Raw genomic sequence first — 18,470 nt, forward strand, 5'->3', positions numbered from 1 at the left:
ACACAAGAAACTGTGTTCCCGGTGATCTGCATGTCATGCTCACTTATTGTTTGGGCTGACGCATTTCTAATTGGAGAAAGTGTTGATTTGCTCCAATGCGCTGGCTGTCAGGGCTTGAATTTTACTCAGCTTTCTATTTTTACCAGCTCTTGTGCTAATTACGGTAAAGCGGAGTCTTACTGAGGTGAAAATGTTTCTTTTTCTTTTTTTTCCCATGTGTTTGGAAATGTCAGGTGAGAAGATTCTCAGAGGCATATTTCTTCACCGAACACCCGAAAGAGATCTGTTTGACGTTTCAGGAAGAACTGTGAGTCTCTGTCCTTTTAGAAAGTTACTACGTTTCAGTTGAAAAGTGTTGAATTTATAGTATTATTCCTCCTCATTTAGAATCAACAGACACGGCCAGATAGCTGCAGAAGTGCGGAGCTCTGACTACTTGACCAAAATGCCTCCTTTGCCCGTCGAGTGCCTGGACATCGATGGAGACTGGAACAGCCTGCCCATCATCTTTGAGGACAGATATGCAGAGTTTCTGCAGACAGGTAGCAAAAGCTCTGCAGACGTACGCCAGCCTTGTTGCTGATTCTGTCATAACTGCACTTTGCTTGTTCTCCCAGAAACGGTATCGCATGTGCCAATACTTGAAACCACCAAAGAATTCTCCACCAAACGGATTCTTCATAGCAGCCAGGAAGCCAAATCACCAGCATTATCCCGGCATTCCTTGGACAGTGAAGAATGCATGGACACTCCCATGCATGTCGCAGTTAAAGCGGATCAAAGGCAAAATGATGTAACAGATACCCAGAACATCATCCAGACTGAGCACGATACAGAAGATTCCATGGTTGACGATCAGAAGTTGAAGGAACCAGCAGAAAGTCTTGGCATTGCTGATGAACCCTTTCCTACAGATCCATCTACTGGAGAGGGAGCTCTTGTTCTTTCCTCTGATTGTACCAACAGTGGTAAAGAGTCTCCTGTTCTCAATGGAAGAGAAAACTTCTCTGTACCTTGTGATGGTAACAACCTTAGCACAACCACTGAACAAGAAAACACAGAAGAGGACAGTGATGTCGCTATGCCTTTAAATCACTCGATGGATGACGACAGCGAAGATGTTCCCCCCAACAGCGTGAGTCCTGCTTTGCCTCCATTCCCTGGAGACCTCAGGAAAGAAACGACTCATCGTGGAGGCTTGGTAAGCTCAAAGATCATGAAGCGCTCGTCGTCCGTAATCTCAGACTCGGGTATCGAGAGCGAGCCTAGCTCGGTGGCGTGGCCCATGGAAGTTGTGCTTCGGGGACGACCTTCTCTAGATTTCTCTAGTGAGCGGGAGATCCCGAAACAAATCGTGTTGGACCACCCAGTCCATCGCAGCTGTCTGGAAGGCCTGCGGATGGGGAGCAATGGCAGCCTTCCAAGTGGAGGCATAGAGGCCTCTCTCACCTCGATTAGCTCCCTGCCCTACGAGGAGGACCAGCAAAATCGGAAACTCAGCAAACTGACTAAGTCTGTCTCTGCACCACAAATAAGCAGCCCAGAAGATGTGGAGGAAGATCATATTTTAATCGGTTTGGAAAAAGACAGGACAAGCTCAGTGTGTCAGCAGGATTTGGGCATTTTGAACATGGATTCAGAACAATCTGAGTTGTCTCAGCTAAGCCTAAACACTGACCAGACTGGTAGGAGCGTGGGCTCAGAAAATTCAAACTCTCAGCAGGATTTGTCAGAGACCTGTGGAAGAAAGTTGGTCTTAAGTGGCGTGTCTGACGTGTTACTTTCCCAAAACTCCATAGAGAGGCTTTTCGTAGCGGCAAGTGGCAACCGGGGGGATGAAAAGAACCGTCAAACACACATGAATGGAGAGAGCGCTTCAGTGGAAGATGTGCATCTCCTCGAATCGGAAGTAGCTCCCTATAGATGTGGAAGCAAACCATGTGTGTGTAAAAGTGCAGCAGAGCAGGGCAGCAGTAGCTGCGGAGATGATTGCCAGAGTTTCCACCAGAGTGAGCAGAGAGGCGTCGAGGATAGACATCTGGATTCCCCACACATGCCCCTGAAAAGCTCACAGTCCAACGATCTTACCAACAGGATCGCCGTCAGGCCCAGTGACCTCACAGGGCTGAGGGCCATGGAAATAACGTCGCCCCCTAACCTCAGCGGCACATCAATCAGTGACAAAGACCCTTTGGAAAGCCAGACCAAGGCCTCAAAAATTCCTAACTCCGGGCTGGCCTTTGTGAATAAGAAGATGGTGGAGGTGGTGAACATGTCTGTGTCCTGCGCCCCGACTTGCCTGCCGTTTTCATCCGTCCTTAGAGACTCCCCCTCCGTCAGCGGCATATCTGCTCGCCAGGCTTCCTCGCCTATTACCCATCAGCCTCTGGGCTCCTTCGGTATCATCTCCTCATCTTCGCTCAGCCCCTTGGCCACGGATGAGGAGACCAATGAACGGATGCTGAGGTGAGTTTTCATCTCTGACGGTGTTAGAAATTTGAATTTTGAATCTTACCAAAAGAGCAGATGTGGAACACAACATGATAGTTCAGAGTTGTTTTATTTAGGTAGCTGGAAAACAATACAATGTTCAAACCTTTACCCACATTAAGCCTTTTTAAACCTGGTGGGCGTTTTGCAGATATTCTTATTTTTTATCTAGAATAAATCATGTATTGCTGTTTAACTAGTTTACAAATAAAAAAATAAATAAATAAATTTTTCTATATAAATGTGTTGTCGGTAGATAACTCTCTGAACTGTGTACAGACTAGATCAGCATAGTGTCTGCCTCATTCCTATAAAGTACAAAATTCCAAGCAAAATATGTATATTAGCATAACAAATGTACACGTTTTCTCACTTTAATGCAACATTTACATTTTAAACTACGAAGAAACAAATCTTCCATCTGCCCAAATCTGTCATATCAATGCCAGATTATTTGATGTTCTTCAAACCTGACATACTTTAACCGTTAATTTCTTCATATTATATGCAATACATCATTTTAACCAATTGGATTTTACAAACCTTATCAATTCAATATCAGCTTCTTTTTTTTCTTTTTTTGCAATTTGTGATGGAAGCTCAACAGTTTATACTGTTAATGGTCAGAATACTATAACCTGCCTTAGTTGAAACATCATGTGTCAGAATGGAAATTAATTCACTTGCTATGAAGCCAGCCACGAACAATATTTAAAGAAATATTTATGTCCATTTACAATCTATGGAGTGACAAGGATGAACCACATAAGCTATTTTGCAAGGAACAATAGACAAAAATGACTCTCAATGTGCAATTTAAATGTAGACATACTCCAAAAGACTTGTAGCTGTAATTGCATAGACAATTGGTTTTTCTACAAGATATTGTTGTGGCTAGTGTTTCTCTCATTGCATTGCTAATTTGTTGTCCAGAAGGAAATTCAGAATGTCTGACTTCAAAGACCAGAACTGAATTCATAAGATGTGCAGCAGAAGGAGGCTGGCATCCGCTTACAGCAGCTGACAGTTACGCCCACCTGGAAAGTCTAACACAACAGAAGGAAGTGAGGCCAAATTTGAAGATGGCGGTTGGGAGGAATGCCTTCTGAGTGTATTAAATCACATCAAAGAGTGCGCAGGCCAATCCTCCATGATTAGCGAGGAGTTTAGGAAGAGCAATCGGATTTGTTTTGACTCTCGCTCGGCTAAAGTCTGTAACCTGGCGGGATGACAGGGCCAAACTTCAAGGAGCTTACTTGGGAATGTGAGAATTTTGCTTAGAAGCTTTGCTTTGTGGGCAATACGACTGTGCTGCCAGTTCAGTAGCAAAATTTAGAGCGGTTTTCTCTCGCAGTTTGAGAGAAAGTTTAAAAAAACGTTTCCTCCAAACACCATCTTGTGACAGTTTTATAGGTTTGAAAATTCCTGTCTTCATTTTGTCTCCAATCATTATTTGAAAGCTGGGCTTTCACAGTCTACAGCTTCTTCTGCTCAATGTGAGCCTAAACAGAGACGATGAAAACAAGGCTTGGTTTTGATCAGCTCTAATAACCAATAGTTTCATGTCAGAGCTTGTACCTTCCACTTTTAAAACTTAAATTCAAGAAGTTTAGTTAGAAGCTAACATTGTTTTTACTTTTAAATTTGCTTAGAGAATAGAAATAATCAGTCCCTCCAGAATATTATGATGGCTTTTTGTGATCATTGCAACCTAATTTTACTGATTTCGCAACACCTTTTTCAAAACATTGTGGTCAAAGTAGAAAATTTCTTTAAGCTTTCCTTTTGTCTTATGTAAAAAGTTGAAATTGCTGCAAAAAGATTTTAATATACTTGAAATAATATAATTTCAAGCACCCTTTACATAAAGGGGCGCTTTATATTAAGGGTTGCCCTGAGAAGCATTGCCCTTTGAGGAGGGGTCAAAGTGCAAAAGAAGAATTGCATATTCAGTTAACAGAAAGTTCAATTAGAAGGGGGCATAAGGGATTGGTCAAAATTCAGCTGAGTGGCAGGGATTGGTCAGAAGAACAAGGAAACAGACTTAAAGGTGATTGGTTAGATTTGTGGAAAAGTCGCAATGACTGCACGACCGCAAAAACTTGCGAATGATTGGTGAATTTGCGTTAATAGTTGTGATCGCAGTATCGCAACTTCTTGGGGCGACTCCTTTTTCTCCTACCAAATTCCATCCCCCTTTTCTCCAGTTTCTACAAAGCCAAAGAGGAGCTTCTGAAAGAGTTGAAGTTCCAGGCCAGCTTGTACAGCGATCTTCCTCTCCTGGCGTCAGATCTGCCCTACTTCCCTCCTGAGGAGGACGACGAGGAGTTTGAAGACGGGATACATCTCGTGGTGTGTGTCCACGGTCTTGACGGTGAGACATCTTTCTCCTTCATTTTCTGAGAACATGTACCTCACTAGCAGACAGCCCTCTTCAAGTCCCTGAGCTGAATTTCTTTCCCTGCAGGCAACAGCGCGGACCTCCGACTGGTCAAGACGTTCATTGAACTGGGCCTGCCGGGATCCAGGCTCGACTTCCTAATGTCTGAACGGAATCAGGTGCGTTTTAGACAATGAGGGAAGCAAACCGGATGTCGCACGTGAAAGCTCCTCAAGCCGATTTGCAGATCGGTTTATTCTGCCATGTCTTTTGCCACAGGCCGACACGTTTGCAGATTTCGACACCATGACAGATCGACTCCTGGATGAGATCATTCAGCACATCCAGCTGTACAATCTCACTATTGGCAGGATAAGGTCAGTGGCTTAAAGGAGTGTGACAAGGAAATGAGAGATTATGTCTTTTATGTGGTTTTTAAATACTTTTTTACACTTAAAAAACTGTAAAAGGTACATTTTTTTCAGTGGTAGAGTCACCACCTTCTAATTCCAAGGGGCAGCAAAAGCAAATGAGGAGGATTAGCACTTCTTGCTAAAAATTGTCATCCTGGTCATCCTGGACATGTTACTTTGAAATATTGTTTATGCTAAGTGGATATTGAACTGTTAGCATGTCGAGACAGTCATAAAGCTGTCATAGAGCAACAGTGTCTACAGGCAAAGGCTTCTTCAGATTCGTTTTAAGACTAACTGATATGGGAGATCATCATCATCCACAATTATTGATTAATCAATCAGTAATTTCTTAATATTGATGAATATTAAGCACAAGTTCCATTGGTAGACTGTTTCTCTTATAACACTGGAAAAATGTCTTGTTATAGGTGAAATAATTTGCCAATAGAACTACTTTTTTTATCAACATTAAGAAATTATTGACTTAAAATGAGTTTGTAATTCTTGCTGAAAAGCTACTTCTAAGTTAGTTGTCTCTTATTTCTACTGTCCTAAGGTATTTTCACTAGAAACTGAACCAAAAATACTCAGTAAGGTTTTGTGTTTTTGCAGTCTAGTATACCTTCTTTGCTCAGTCATCTACATAGTGTGAGAAATATGTGGGTTTTTTTTCCTGCATTAGGCTGGCTCTCACTTCGTATTAATTCTGAACAACTCTACTTCGACTGCTAGAGAAATCTGTCTTTAGGTGACTTCTCAAGGTATTTGGTTGAACTGGATTTTAGAGTAAAGATTTAAGAGCATTATTCAGATTTCTATTGGTAAATTAAAACAACCGTTTATTATTTTCCCTTCACTTCACTCGACCACATAGGACTGCATCTGTAAACCACATTACTAACAAAATCCCTCGATAACTTAACCCAGCCCACCGCAGCACACAGTTTGGCCAGCAGATGGCAGCAGAGTCCTACTTTGACTCTCAACAAGACCTTAAAACGAACAGAATTGTTGAATTTGTGATAATGTATTGCCATGGCATGAGGACATGACAGAAAAAGGATGACAAGCTCTTATCATACGTTGCCAATAAGCCTCTGACTTTCACGTGATAGGCCGCGTTCCTCTATGCAGCACGTTGCTGCCGAGCTCTAATCAAATTAAGCTATTCATCTTCTCACTTAATTGCCCCCAATGTGCCAATTTGTTTCTTTGTTGCGAGTTTCCACCCAAGTTTCTCCAACTCTCCTTCATTGTGACGTATTCTCCTGAGAGCGAGCATCAAAGCCAAAAAAGCAGCGGACTGCCTCAACAGCATCTGCTTCTTTCAGCGTTATACCTCTGTGTTCAGTTAGCAGGGAGACAGATGAGAGCGAGCTGGCGTCTCGATGAGGGATGGTGGGCTGAGCCGCGGCAATACACTAATTAAACTAAGCAACAGAAACAGCTTGATGAAGCTAACGCTTCCCACTGCTGTTGGCTCGCATGTCCTCTGGCTGAGAACGGTTAAGTTGTCAGTCGCTTTGAGAACGTTCTGCGTTACCAGTTGCTGACGTGTCGAGCTCCTGGAGCGGGTTCACAGAACCATGAACTTCACTTAAATCTTTATTTTTTCTTTGGTCAAAGTTTCATTACGTTTTTAGAATAAAAATGGATCAGATTCCTCATGGTTCTCAGAACGGTGCTAGCGCTGCGGCTAAACATGAAAAACCGACTCGTGAAAGTGAGCTGCGGAAAATAAATCCTCTGACTCCACTGAAGCAGTGGCGGACGGTGACGGAGTACTGTAGTACTTAACGTACATGTTTTGAGTATCTTTACTTGAGTATTCACTTTTAGGGGAACTTGAGACTTTCCCTCCGCTACATTTCACAGATGAATTCTGGACTTTTGACTTTCTAGGAAGCGTTTTGTTACTCGTTCCTTTTGGCTCAGCATAGTACCACGGCGTACCAGGGCCATTGCAGATCAGTGGAGGAGTACATTTTCACCAAAAAATCTCAGACGTTTTTAGATTAATCTCAAATTTTGTAGAAAAAAACTGGAGATTTTTTTTCTTCAGAGATTCAGAAATGAATCTAGAGATTTCCGAGCTGTTAGGAGGAAATTGACTTCATTTTTTCTATCTATAATTGCTGTCGTCGTCTGCTGTTGGAAACGCGATTGGCCACTTGCTGTGCTATGGTATTACTTTTAGTTACCAGTGTTGCTGTTTGTGGGGAGGAAAACACGTCTCTCCTGTGTCTTTTTTTGGGGCGGCTGTGTGTTTTTTTCTTTCTTTTCTTTAGTAATGAAAATAGCTATTATTTTTTAATTGCATTTCTATGCTGAAGTTTTTATCGGTGGTGTAGACTTTTTTTGTAGCAGAGTGGTTCTATCCATGAATACCTCTGGTGGTTTCAGTTACACCTTTGATACTCAAGTGTTTCAAAAGTAAGTACTTCAGTACTTTGAGTAAACGTTTGACCAAGCAACTTTTACTTGCAGCTTCATCGGCCACTCCCTGGGCAACGTCATCATCCGGTCAGTGCTGACCAGGCCTCGCTTCCGCTGCTACCTGCCCAGGCTGCACACCTTCCTCTCTCTGTCTGGTCCACACCTGGGAACGCTGTACAACAACAGCGCCTTGGTCAGCACAGGTCAGGCCACCAATCTGCTCTGGGAGAAACCTACGTTCCAAGAACCATGACCATTTTTCAAATATTTTTCATATTTCAACTATTAATATATATATATATATATATATATATATATATATATATATATATATATATATATATATATGTCAGTTAACTAAAAGAAAAAGTGAACCAATTTCAAATGTAAAACTATGTTTACAATCTCCATTTAAAAGGACAATCATTTTCTTTCCCACGGTCTCACTATCAATCAGACCAAACTTGTCCTGTTTTAGGTCAGTTCACTGCTAAAACACAAAATCTTACAAAGTATTTTTGGTCTAGTTTCTGGTGAAAACATCTTAGTGCACTTGAAATAAGACAAAACCAATTCAGAAGTAACGTTTCAGCAAGATGTAGGTGCTTGTTTTCAGCAAATAATTTCTTAATATTGATAACAAGTACTAGTTCCTCTCGCAGATTATTGTACTTACAAGGCATTCTCTTTATTTTATAAATGGAATAATGTACCACTTTTTTTTGACAATATTAAATAAATATTGACTCATGACAAGCTCCTATATCTTGACGATAAGTTACTTAAGTTTTCTCTTATTTCAAGGTTGCTAACTAGACCAGAATACTTGGTAAGATTAGATTATCAAAGTTACATTTGTTCGCTAAATGACACAATATATTACTGATTAAATAAATTATTTTTTACTCTTTTTTTTCAAATTTAGAAGTTGACATACACTTTAATCAGCTTAAAATCCCAATTAATGTTATCTTCTGTATTCATTAAAATTCACATCATGTGAGTTAAACAGGTTCACCTGTGGCAACATCTCGAACACAACCTCCTCATTATGTGGCATCACAAGGATCTTTTCCGTAAGATCGGAAAATTGCACTCTCGAGGCCTTTTAGATTTTCCAACGCAGCAAAAGTTAACTTTTGCCTCGGCCAGCCCTGGTTTTGGTTTTTCGGCCAACTCTGATTTTCTGATTGATTGCTTTCTCTACTCTAAGACCAATCTAAAACCTTTTTTCTCTGGAAGTTGTGGTTTTGATGCTTGACCTTGAAATGTGGGTGCGAGTCTAACTTATAACAGCAGAGAGGGCTGAACCAAGACGTTTTGAAAAAGCAACTAAATAAATCTGCTTAATGATGCATTTTAGGATATTTTATGCGTACTAACCTTTTATGTGACCACCTGTTTACAGCAGAACAAACTAAATCCGTCACAAGATGTTCCTTCATTAATGATCGACTGATGGTTGGAAAAACACTTTGTCTTCATGAGATCACTTGTTTGTCTTCTTCTCAATCATACTGGTCCATATGGGCAAAACATGTATTGTTTTTGACCAATACTGTTAGAAAACAACAACAAAAAAATACAAGGTTTCATAAGTTCATTCATTGTCACAATAAATGGATGGTATTGCAATCGTCATGGTAATACCATAATGGCTTTGGCCTGATTGGACGCAGTATTGATAGTATTTATCCGGTTGGGTGAACTCTGACTGCTTAGGATGTTCAAACCTGACATGTTTGTTAAGCAGGTGAGAGAATGGTAGAGATTTGTTTTACTGGAAAAAACAACAATTTGAACAGTATGGGTTAACGGAAATGTCAACATTTTTAGCAACAGAATCACATTTAAAAACGTATATTTTCCAGACCGGACAGCTCTGGTGCTTGGATACAAACCGGTTTTGGCTTTTCCAAGTTTCTGAATAAATCTGGTTCACATTGAGCTGAATTTAATCTATTCCAGGAAAAAAAAAAAGAACTTTTATTTCCCGGTACCATTGGCACATTGGTACCAACGGGAAAGTACCAATGTACCAATGGTATATGCATTGGTACATTGCACATACCAATGTTTCTCTATTTATTTATTTTTTTATATATATTTGCTACTAAAACTGTCACTATGTTCTGACAGTATCATCATCATGAAAAATGTAATCTGTAAAAAAACCCCAAAAAACCTGAGATCCTCAGCCTCCAACCTGTGGTCATAAACAACCAATCAGAGCCAGGGGGAGGGTCTTAGCGCTGTCAATCATACTCATGTACACACAAAATGGAAATGACTACATATTGCGTAAGTTTGACATTGTCATTTCTAAAATTGCAAAAATGATTTTCCCCCAACTCTTTCTCTCTTTCTGTGTGGGCGGGGGGGTGTGTGTGCGTGTGTGTGTGTGTGTGTATTTCTTAGGTCTGTGGTTAATGCAGAAGCTGAAGAAGTCGGGATCCTTGCTGCAGCTCACTTTCAGAGATCATGTTGATCCGCGGAAAACCTTCCTCTACCTCCTGAGTCAGAAACCAGGTACGACGTGAACAAAGGCAGCAAGCCGACGGCCTCGCTTTACAGGCTGCGACTTGAAAGGCCCTCTGTTCAAATATTCATGGGGGGGAGTTGTCATCTCGTCTTTTTTGTTTGTCAAATTTCCATGTGTCAGCTCGGTCACACATACACGCACGCCCGAAAACCCTCCACCAGCAAACTGAGAGAGGCCTCCCTACTGTGAGCGCGGAACAAAGCAGCCGTTTGTCACACAGGCATGAAGAAGATGAGCCTGAAACACTGAACCCCCACTCCACTCCACTCCCCTCTCTTTCACTTCTCCACTAGAGCTGCAGCAGGCTGACAAAATGATCCAAAACCCTGTCATTGGTAACTCAGCAGTGAACTCTCTTAAAAGCACGCCAACAGGAGACCAAAGGGAAAAAAACCCCAACAACACACAGCTTTATCATATCAAGCCTGTCATTGTGTTTGATGATTGTACTCTGTGTTTTACAACTGATTTCTTCCCCTTCCTCCATCTCCTGCCTCTCTTTCTCTCAAACAAGCAGCAGTCTCATTCGGTTTGTTCTGTTTTCGGTCTTTTGTTGTTTTGGTTTTTTGGTGGGCTTTTAGGGCTGCAGTACTTCAAGAATGTGGTGTTGGTGGCGTCTCCGCAGGACCGATACGTTCCGTTCCACTCAGCCAGGATAGAGATGTGCACGACTGCCCTGAAAGACAGGACCACAGGTCAGGACTGTAGATTTTGGGGGATTCCAAAAAACTTGGAATTATCAACGGTTGTGTCTTTTATGATATTCTGCAGCTCAGTGGTGGATGCTGACATTTTGAGGTCAGGTCCTCAAGTGGAACAGAAGGGCACCTTTGGAACACCAGAGGCAACATTACAAACGTGTTGTCATTTTGTCTAATTTTGCTAACATAGGGTTATAAATCCAGAATTTTATCTTGGGCCAAACACTGTAAACTAAAAAAAAAAAAAATCAAAAGGAAGTGTCTGAAGAAGACACTGAGTGCAACTTCCTTCTTCACGAAATAAAAACAAAAATGGAGTGGCGTCAGATCTTCGTGCTTTTAGGGTCTCTCTTTAGTCTTTGGTGAAAGACCATGAGCCGTTTCTCCCACTGGCACCAGACATGCAAAAAAAAAAAATCAGCCTGTTGTCCCGGGTTCTCGGCTGTGACAAACAATTGCTTCCCGGAGGCTTGGACCTTGTTGAAGGTTTAAATTTTACCCAATCCCTGATGTTTGTCCGTGACGTATGTAATGAACCAGTTCAACGCTACGAAGCGTTGAACTGGTTCATTACTGGAAAATTACCGGTGCTTACCGGAAATTGAACAATTTTCTCGTTACGTCCTCCCCTGCAGAGAGAAGTGCTGAGCCGAACCAGTCGGCTGATAATGTTAATGTTGGAGGCGCGGCCAACACGGACTGAAAGGCTTCCTTCGCTTCCTCCACTGCCATCACAAAACTTACAGACAGAAAACAGAAAATCCACTTCATCGTTCACAGCTTCTCTTTCTATTCTCTGATTGGCCCGGTAGACATTTTACCAGAAGGGGCGTGGCGGTTGTGCAGGGGTAAAGCTGACCCATGTGTGGAGACCTTTGTCCTCAACGCGGCTGTCACTGGTTCGCGTCCTGACCTGATGACCTTTGCTGCATGTCTCCCCCCTCTCACAACCCACTTTTGTGTCTCACAACTGTGGAGCTCTTTAAAAAAGAAAAGAAAAACTACTGGAGGAATTCAAGTCAAAGAGAGACTGAGACTAAGACTGAGCTGCAAGCGAGATATGAAGACAGTGGAAAAGCACATGAAGGCCCTGGCCAGGCTAGACACAAACGTTACCCAGAATGCTTCCTGCTTTCACATATGCATTCATAACTCACCAGAGTTCATTTCAGTCAAACCAAGACTGAGGTTTTTTCAGACTAGAATGAGCTTTTCTTGCTCTGTATCACAGTTCGATTTCACATTCACACCTCCCTAAACGAACCAGACTCTCTAGACAAACAAACTAGAATTTGTAAACCGGACTGGTGTGATTTACTTTTCACAACCAAAAAAATACCATTAAGTCCATAACACACTTTTTTTTTAAGACAATCTCTTATTCTTTCATACTGTCTCACTGTATCTTCCCTCATTTTGTCCTGAAGGGCCCGTTTACACCGAGATGATCAACAACCTCCTGCAGCCAGTGGTGGAGGCCACGGAGTGCCGCCTGATCCGGCAGAACGTGTTCCACGCCCTGCCAAACACGGCCAACACCCTGATCGGCCGCGCTGCCCACATCGCCGTCCTGGACTCTGAGCTCTTCCTGGAGAAGTTCTTCCTGGTGGCGGGGCTCAACTACTTCAAATAGAGGCAGTGCAGCCACAGCTCACCAGAACCGAGTGGAGAGTCTAAGTTTTCTCATTACTCTGTACAGTCCATGTTACGAATGTAAAAAAAAAAAGTCAGCTCTGTAAATCCTACCTTTTAGGCTCGTTAGCCATCGTCCTGAAAGAATTAGTGTGTCATGACTGTTCCTGTTGAAAACTCAGATGAGTGTGATTTGTAGCTTATCCAACACGAAACATCTGAGGGCGATGAAGAGAAAAACGGAGGATGTTTTGTCTGCCTTATGAGTACGCTCTCAGCCAGAAACACAAGCAGAAGCTAACGGTGTTCCCTGCTTTCCCTTTAGACCTCATTTAGAACATTCTGCATTTGCTGGTTGATGAATTCTTTCAGTAGGAGTCACACCGATGTTATTCTTCACACCGTCTGTAGAACCAATGCAATAGATGTGCGGCATTTAACCCTATGATTGTACATGGAGTATATTGTTGTACAGGAAACAGTTCTTCCTTTATACAAAAGAGATATATTGTTTAAGATGATTTATTTTTACGTATCTACGGTGTAAGTAGTTCTTCTAAATGTGAACTTCTGTGTCTTTGTGTGAACTCCACTGACGTTGTCCCATGTGGGGAGAGGTGGAACGGGGTGTAGCTGAAAATTGACTTCATTCATATCCATTTAGCTCAGTTGTCTAAATATTAAGTGAAAAGTGAATTATTTTATATTTCTAAAGACTTTTTGCATTTTCTAATCAGCATCTGCAATCAGCTGATTCTAATTAGCTATCAAAACCCACACCAGCCAACAAAGCCACTGAAAACACTAAGCACTAATAACGAAGTACTAGCAACCTTTCTCGAAGTCACATTTATAAATAGCTGCCCATTTAAAAATGTTTAAAACAAAATTACAAAGGAGTAACATAATACAAAGTTTCCAGGTTTGGCTAGATGATGACGTCCTTGCTTAGCGACATAATCATTTAGCGACGGTGTGCAGGTGTTACACTCAACATTTTAGAAACAAAGGCCCAAAAAAGTTTTGGGTAACACAAACAAAAGAACCTGAACTTGATCTGTTTTTGGATAAGCTTGGAGTATTTATTTATTTATTTTTTTTACTAAATTTTTGCACTTCCTCAAAGTAAGTGAAGCATCCAGTAAATGCAGGGACTTAATTTTTCTCCACTCTGAAGCAGGATATTTCTGAGTCTATCCAGAGATGAAAGAAAGTCTGTTACAATATGGGATTTATGCTTCTTAAACACCATCCATATTAAGTGACTTTGTCTTTCTATAGCTCTGGTCCGATGACGACAACTTCAGACAGATTAATCTAAAAGCAGGTGGTGAAAATAATTCAGGGTTTTACATCATGAGGATATGCCTGTAGTCCATCTGGTTGGATTAATCAGGATTTATAGATATGTATAGCTGAGTATCATCAGCATAACGATGGGACCTTATCCCATGTTGTGATACTTTGACCATGTGGATTATTTATATGTGCAAGTGATCCAAACTCTAAACTCTGTGGTACTCCATCCTGGTGCATGTGGACGGTTTGTCATCGACATGAACAAACTGAAGCTTATAACACAGATTGAATGCATCCATCAGATTACTTCAAGAATTCTGGATGAGAAAAAACAAAACATTAGATATAGGAAGGTAATACATGAAGAAGTATTAAATCTGAACAGACTGCATTCTAGAGGTATTTTAGTTATGAGTTACTGTACAACTCCAACAACAGGTGTTGACCTCAGAAGTGTGACTTTTAGGCTGTTTTGAAAGCGTAACATTTTGCAATAAATGTTCCCTCTGTGTTTATATTAAACAATGAATATGCTTGTAAAAACAAACCAGCTTTCAGATTCTACCCTGCAGCTTTGGGTTTAGCTTGTACCACTTGTTTTTTGTACAGAAACCTACACCAACAACAGAACATTCCCTGTAGTCATAGGGCAAGAAGTCTAGAAACACGTTTCTACAAAAAAAGGCTGGGTACAACCCAAGTGTCAGGACATACCATTAGAGTCCAATGCTACTGGCACCCACTAGTGTTACTTGTTAGCCCAGAAAGTGTTTTCATGTCTTGTAAAATTCTAAATGATTACATTTTTCCGACCAGCCAATATGTGATCTTTAGCTAGATTCAATGACAACATATTGGGGTCACTGTGGATAAAAAAACCTCAGAAATTTGGAAGACAATTTCAGACATTTTCTAGAAAAAAAAAATTGGATGTTCAAAAGCCTAAAACTTTATACGTTTGGAAATATTTGACTTTTTAAACTCAGATATTTCCTTTTTTTTTTCTAAAAATTTAATTTTATTTTTTTTGTAAATTATTTTTTCCGCCCTAATATGGCACCATAAGATTCACTATGATCAACATGCTGGCGGCTTCACTTAAAAACCAAAAATCAGAAAAACTTTTGACAGTTTTTCGGTTTGGTTCTGAAATACTTTTATCAAAAATATGCTGCTTTGTGCATTTACTCTTCCAGTATTTATCTAAATGATTTTGTCCATCTGGTAGCTACTGAGGCTCGGTCAGGCAGTTGAGCTGATTATTTAGTCCAATTATTTGTGGAAGCATGACTACCCCAAGCTATGAGATCAACCTATTGTGAAGGATCTCTATTAGTTATGAGACAAACAGTAAACAGGCTCACTAATATAATCAAGCTTATATAATGAGAGACAGAAACATGACAAATTACTACAACATTGTGGTCCAATAGCCATCGTTTTCCTAATGAGCCATTTTTTAATGTCTCGATTAAAATCCTCCTTTGACAGCCACAGATTTTTAATAAGGGTAGATTAGCATTTCAGTGCTGTCATTTTTCAGGAAATTTAAATGATTTTGAATGAACTGCCACGATTTACCTCCGTTGTTTTCGAAATCATCATGATGCGTATCAAAATGTCATCAGCATAATGAGAGATATTTTTTTTGATTTCTTTGCTACATGCACACTGCATGATGTGGTTTTCAAGGGGTTTTGTGAAAACTCCCGTCCATCTTGTTGCGTTTACATTTTCCGAAACTGGAAACGTTTCCTTAGGCATTTCATATCCAGCAGCGCTGCGTGACATGGATCTGCTGCGTAATGTATTTCTGTACATACAGAGAGCTATATTTTAACCTTTGCACTGGTTTGTTGGCAAGTGCACTTTAGTGACAACCTTGAATCAACCTCTACTAGCTTAAAAAAAATACAAACAGCTTTTTGTGTGTGTGGTTACTGTTAGAAAATTGCACTTGCTTCTTTTGGTCTGAAGGTCGTGTCGTGGGCTTATTGTGAGAGGTAAAGTCTGGTCTCATCTGTTCGGCCGTCGTCTCGTTATCAAAATGTTCGCTGTCTTGCAGAACAACTGATAACTTGACAGAGTGTTTTTTTTTTGTTGGGAAAGCTGTTACATTGTAAGCAGTGATGGTCACTAGCTGTGTTTCCATTACAAATGTGCGCAAATCTGTGTCTACAATAATGTCGAAAACACAATTCCACAATTGGCGTTTCCATTAAATAATAAATGAAATCAAAATCACACGTGTTCACACGACAAGTTTTCAAAAATCTTGGCTGCGACAGATGTAAACATTTACATGAGATGTATTCATAATTCAGCGCTGATCAGCCAATCAGAGGAGACGTCTTATTCAGGTGCTGGAGCAACAAACCCCGCCTACTTGGGAGCGGGTATGTGTGAGGCGTTTTGGGGAAATTGTAGTCGACATGTTGCAGAATGACACGGATGTCTGAAAAAAACAAAAGTTAAGCATCATCCTCCTCCTCTGTTCTGTCGTTATCTTTGTAACATCTGGTTGTTGATCACGTGACTCGTGTGATCCGAAAAATTTTGATACAACAGAAAAAAACCACCTGATCTTAGCGCAAAAACTTATTGAGGAACACAAGTTTTTCTGAATTGCCATGTTTCTATTAAGCAAATTTATTTGCGTAATTCCAATTTGAGCAATTTTACTGTCAATGGAAACGCAGCTGGTCACATGGCCGTAGTTTTGAAGCAGAGACTGTCTTCAAAACGCCACAACGCAAAGCTGCCACGCCTCATTTTGCTACTCACACACCCCGATACACACGCTTTGTCTGGATGAGGCTCGAGCCTGTGTGTGTTACAGGTCTCCCGTGTTTGGCCACTAAGAATAAATGCAGAGAAAAAAAGGGTTGAGTGTGCCCTTCAAAGTTAGCTACAAAATGGTTTCCTGCTCTGTTGGAAGGGTGAATTGTCACAAGAATTACAAAATGACATTTATAGTTTTGAAGTCCGATCAGACAGTGGAAAACAGTGTTTGTTACGTACAGCTCAGTAGCTGTAAAAGAGTGTGCTGATGTTGCTAATGGTACATTTTGAGGGGTTCCCCAAACCCAGCTCGTCCTTTTTAGTTTCTCTGTCAACCTTCAGAACTATGTGACTTGAGCCTCTCTGTATTCAGTCGCCCTTTACTGGAGTGCGTGAATTATTTATGTGTTCTCTACACCGTTGCTCGGCTACCTTTCCTGTGTTTGAACTGAATGTAAAAAAGTTTGAAGTCACTTTGAGGAACTTCCATTGATTTCCTCTTACTTACATACATGTATTGTACCTTAACTAGTACTACATCTGTGCCAATATTACTGAAATATTTTTATATGTTGCTGACCATACTGTATGTACTCTGAAGTAGCTTGTGTTCTATGTATCAAATTAAAAATACTATATATATGTATATATATCATAGTATTATCCAATGAAGTTAGAAATAAAAAGTATTCCTTTTGCATTCCGTTTATTTTTGCCTTCCTGAGTCTTCATTTAACTTCCCTTTATAACGCATGTAATTCTACAATTTTGAGCAAAATTACCACAAGTGATGGTAAATTAAAAAAATTAATCAGCCAATAATTACCTTTTAATATGTGAATGGCTACGTAACAACGTCTGAGGTCTTGTGTGGATTGTACACATCTCAGATGACTTGCTAGTGTGGCATCATGGGAAAATCAATGTTCATGTCTCTGGCAACACAGTCCAGAATGTAACAGTGAGCTTATGTTTTCAATTTTCTTCATTTCATTAATGAAATAGCATTTTCTTCATTTCTCACACATATATCGCATTTCTTTAACGCCTTGAAATTGGGTCTCTGTCTCTTTAAGAAACTCCTGCTCTTCCTCAAACTCCGCCTTCAGGAAGTCATCACAACATGACTCCTCTATAACCCGTTAACATCCTCGCTTTTCAGCAGTGCTTCTTTTGACCATATAATTGCATAAGTTGACATTTTGAAAAGAAATTCACTCGGTGAGAACATGCCAGTTTTGAAAAACTATTGTTTTTTGATAAAGTTTTGGCTTATTTTGCAAAATTACAATAGAAAATGTTTTCACATTATATAAGTCACACGATCAAATGTGACTGTCACCAACCACAAAGACGACCACCGGACATGGCATGGCTTGTTTTTTTAATGACTTATGTGAACAAACTTATTGAGTGATTTTAATTGTGTTTCATATTTGATAGAAACACCGCAATTGTAAAATTGTTTTTTTCAACATCCGCGGAATATTGACAAGATTTCACAAATGTCTGCTGCAGGAAACGCAGCTACTGAGAAGTAGCTTGTATCATGAGCTCCACAGATGCTGAAGTGTTTCCAGGTGTTTGCTAATTGCTGCTGGCTAGTCTGAAGGAGCAGGATGGGGGAAGGCTGCTCTGTGAGGTGAAAGCTTGGAAAATTGAATACTGCAGCTCAGAGGAGGAGATGTGTCGCGAATGTTGCGCTAGATTCCACCAATGCATTTTTGCACAGCTGAATGGTTGCCATGGGAGATTATAGGATTCCTCAAACATGCGTAAAAGAATCAAAGCAA

General features: G+C 40.6%; 1 protein-coding gene across 1 annotated transcript in view; it reads left to right on the forward strand.

Annotated features, from left to right (window-relative positions):
* The window catches only part of fam135b (family with sequence similarity 135 member B), a 65,629-nt gene extending 48,243 nt beyond the window's left edge, over window positions 1-17,386 (forward strand). Inside the window, exons 11-20 of the mRNA XM_032581133.1 lie at window positions 234-307; window positions 388-542; window positions 618-2,466; window positions 4,698-4,864; window positions 4,958-5,049; window positions 5,150-5,247; window positions 7,774-7,925; window positions 10,141-10,251; window positions 10,846-10,959; window positions 12,393-17,386. Of these exons, the coding sequence (XP_032437024.1) occupies window positions 234-307; window positions 388-542; window positions 618-2,466; window positions 4,698-4,864; window positions 4,958-5,049; window positions 5,150-5,247; window positions 7,774-7,925; window positions 10,141-10,251; window positions 10,846-10,959; window positions 12,393-12,598 (3,018 nt within the window). The 3' untranslated portion in view covers window positions 12,599-17,386. The remainder of the gene's footprint in view (window positions 1-233; window positions 308-387; window positions 543-617; window positions 2,467-4,697; window positions 4,865-4,957; window positions 5,050-5,149; window positions 5,248-7,773; window positions 7,926-10,140; window positions 10,252-10,845; window positions 10,960-12,392) is intronic.
* Window positions 17,387-18,470: the final 1,084 nt, after the last annotated feature.

This window comes from Xiphophorus hellerii, chromosome 13, assembly GCF_003331165.1.
Source record: "Xiphophorus hellerii strain 12219 chromosome 13, Xiphophorus_hellerii-4.1, whole genome shotgun sequence".
Classification (NCBI taxonomy): Eukaryota; Metazoa; Chordata; class Actinopteri; order Cyprinodontiformes; family Poeciliidae; genus Xiphophorus; species Xiphophorus hellerii.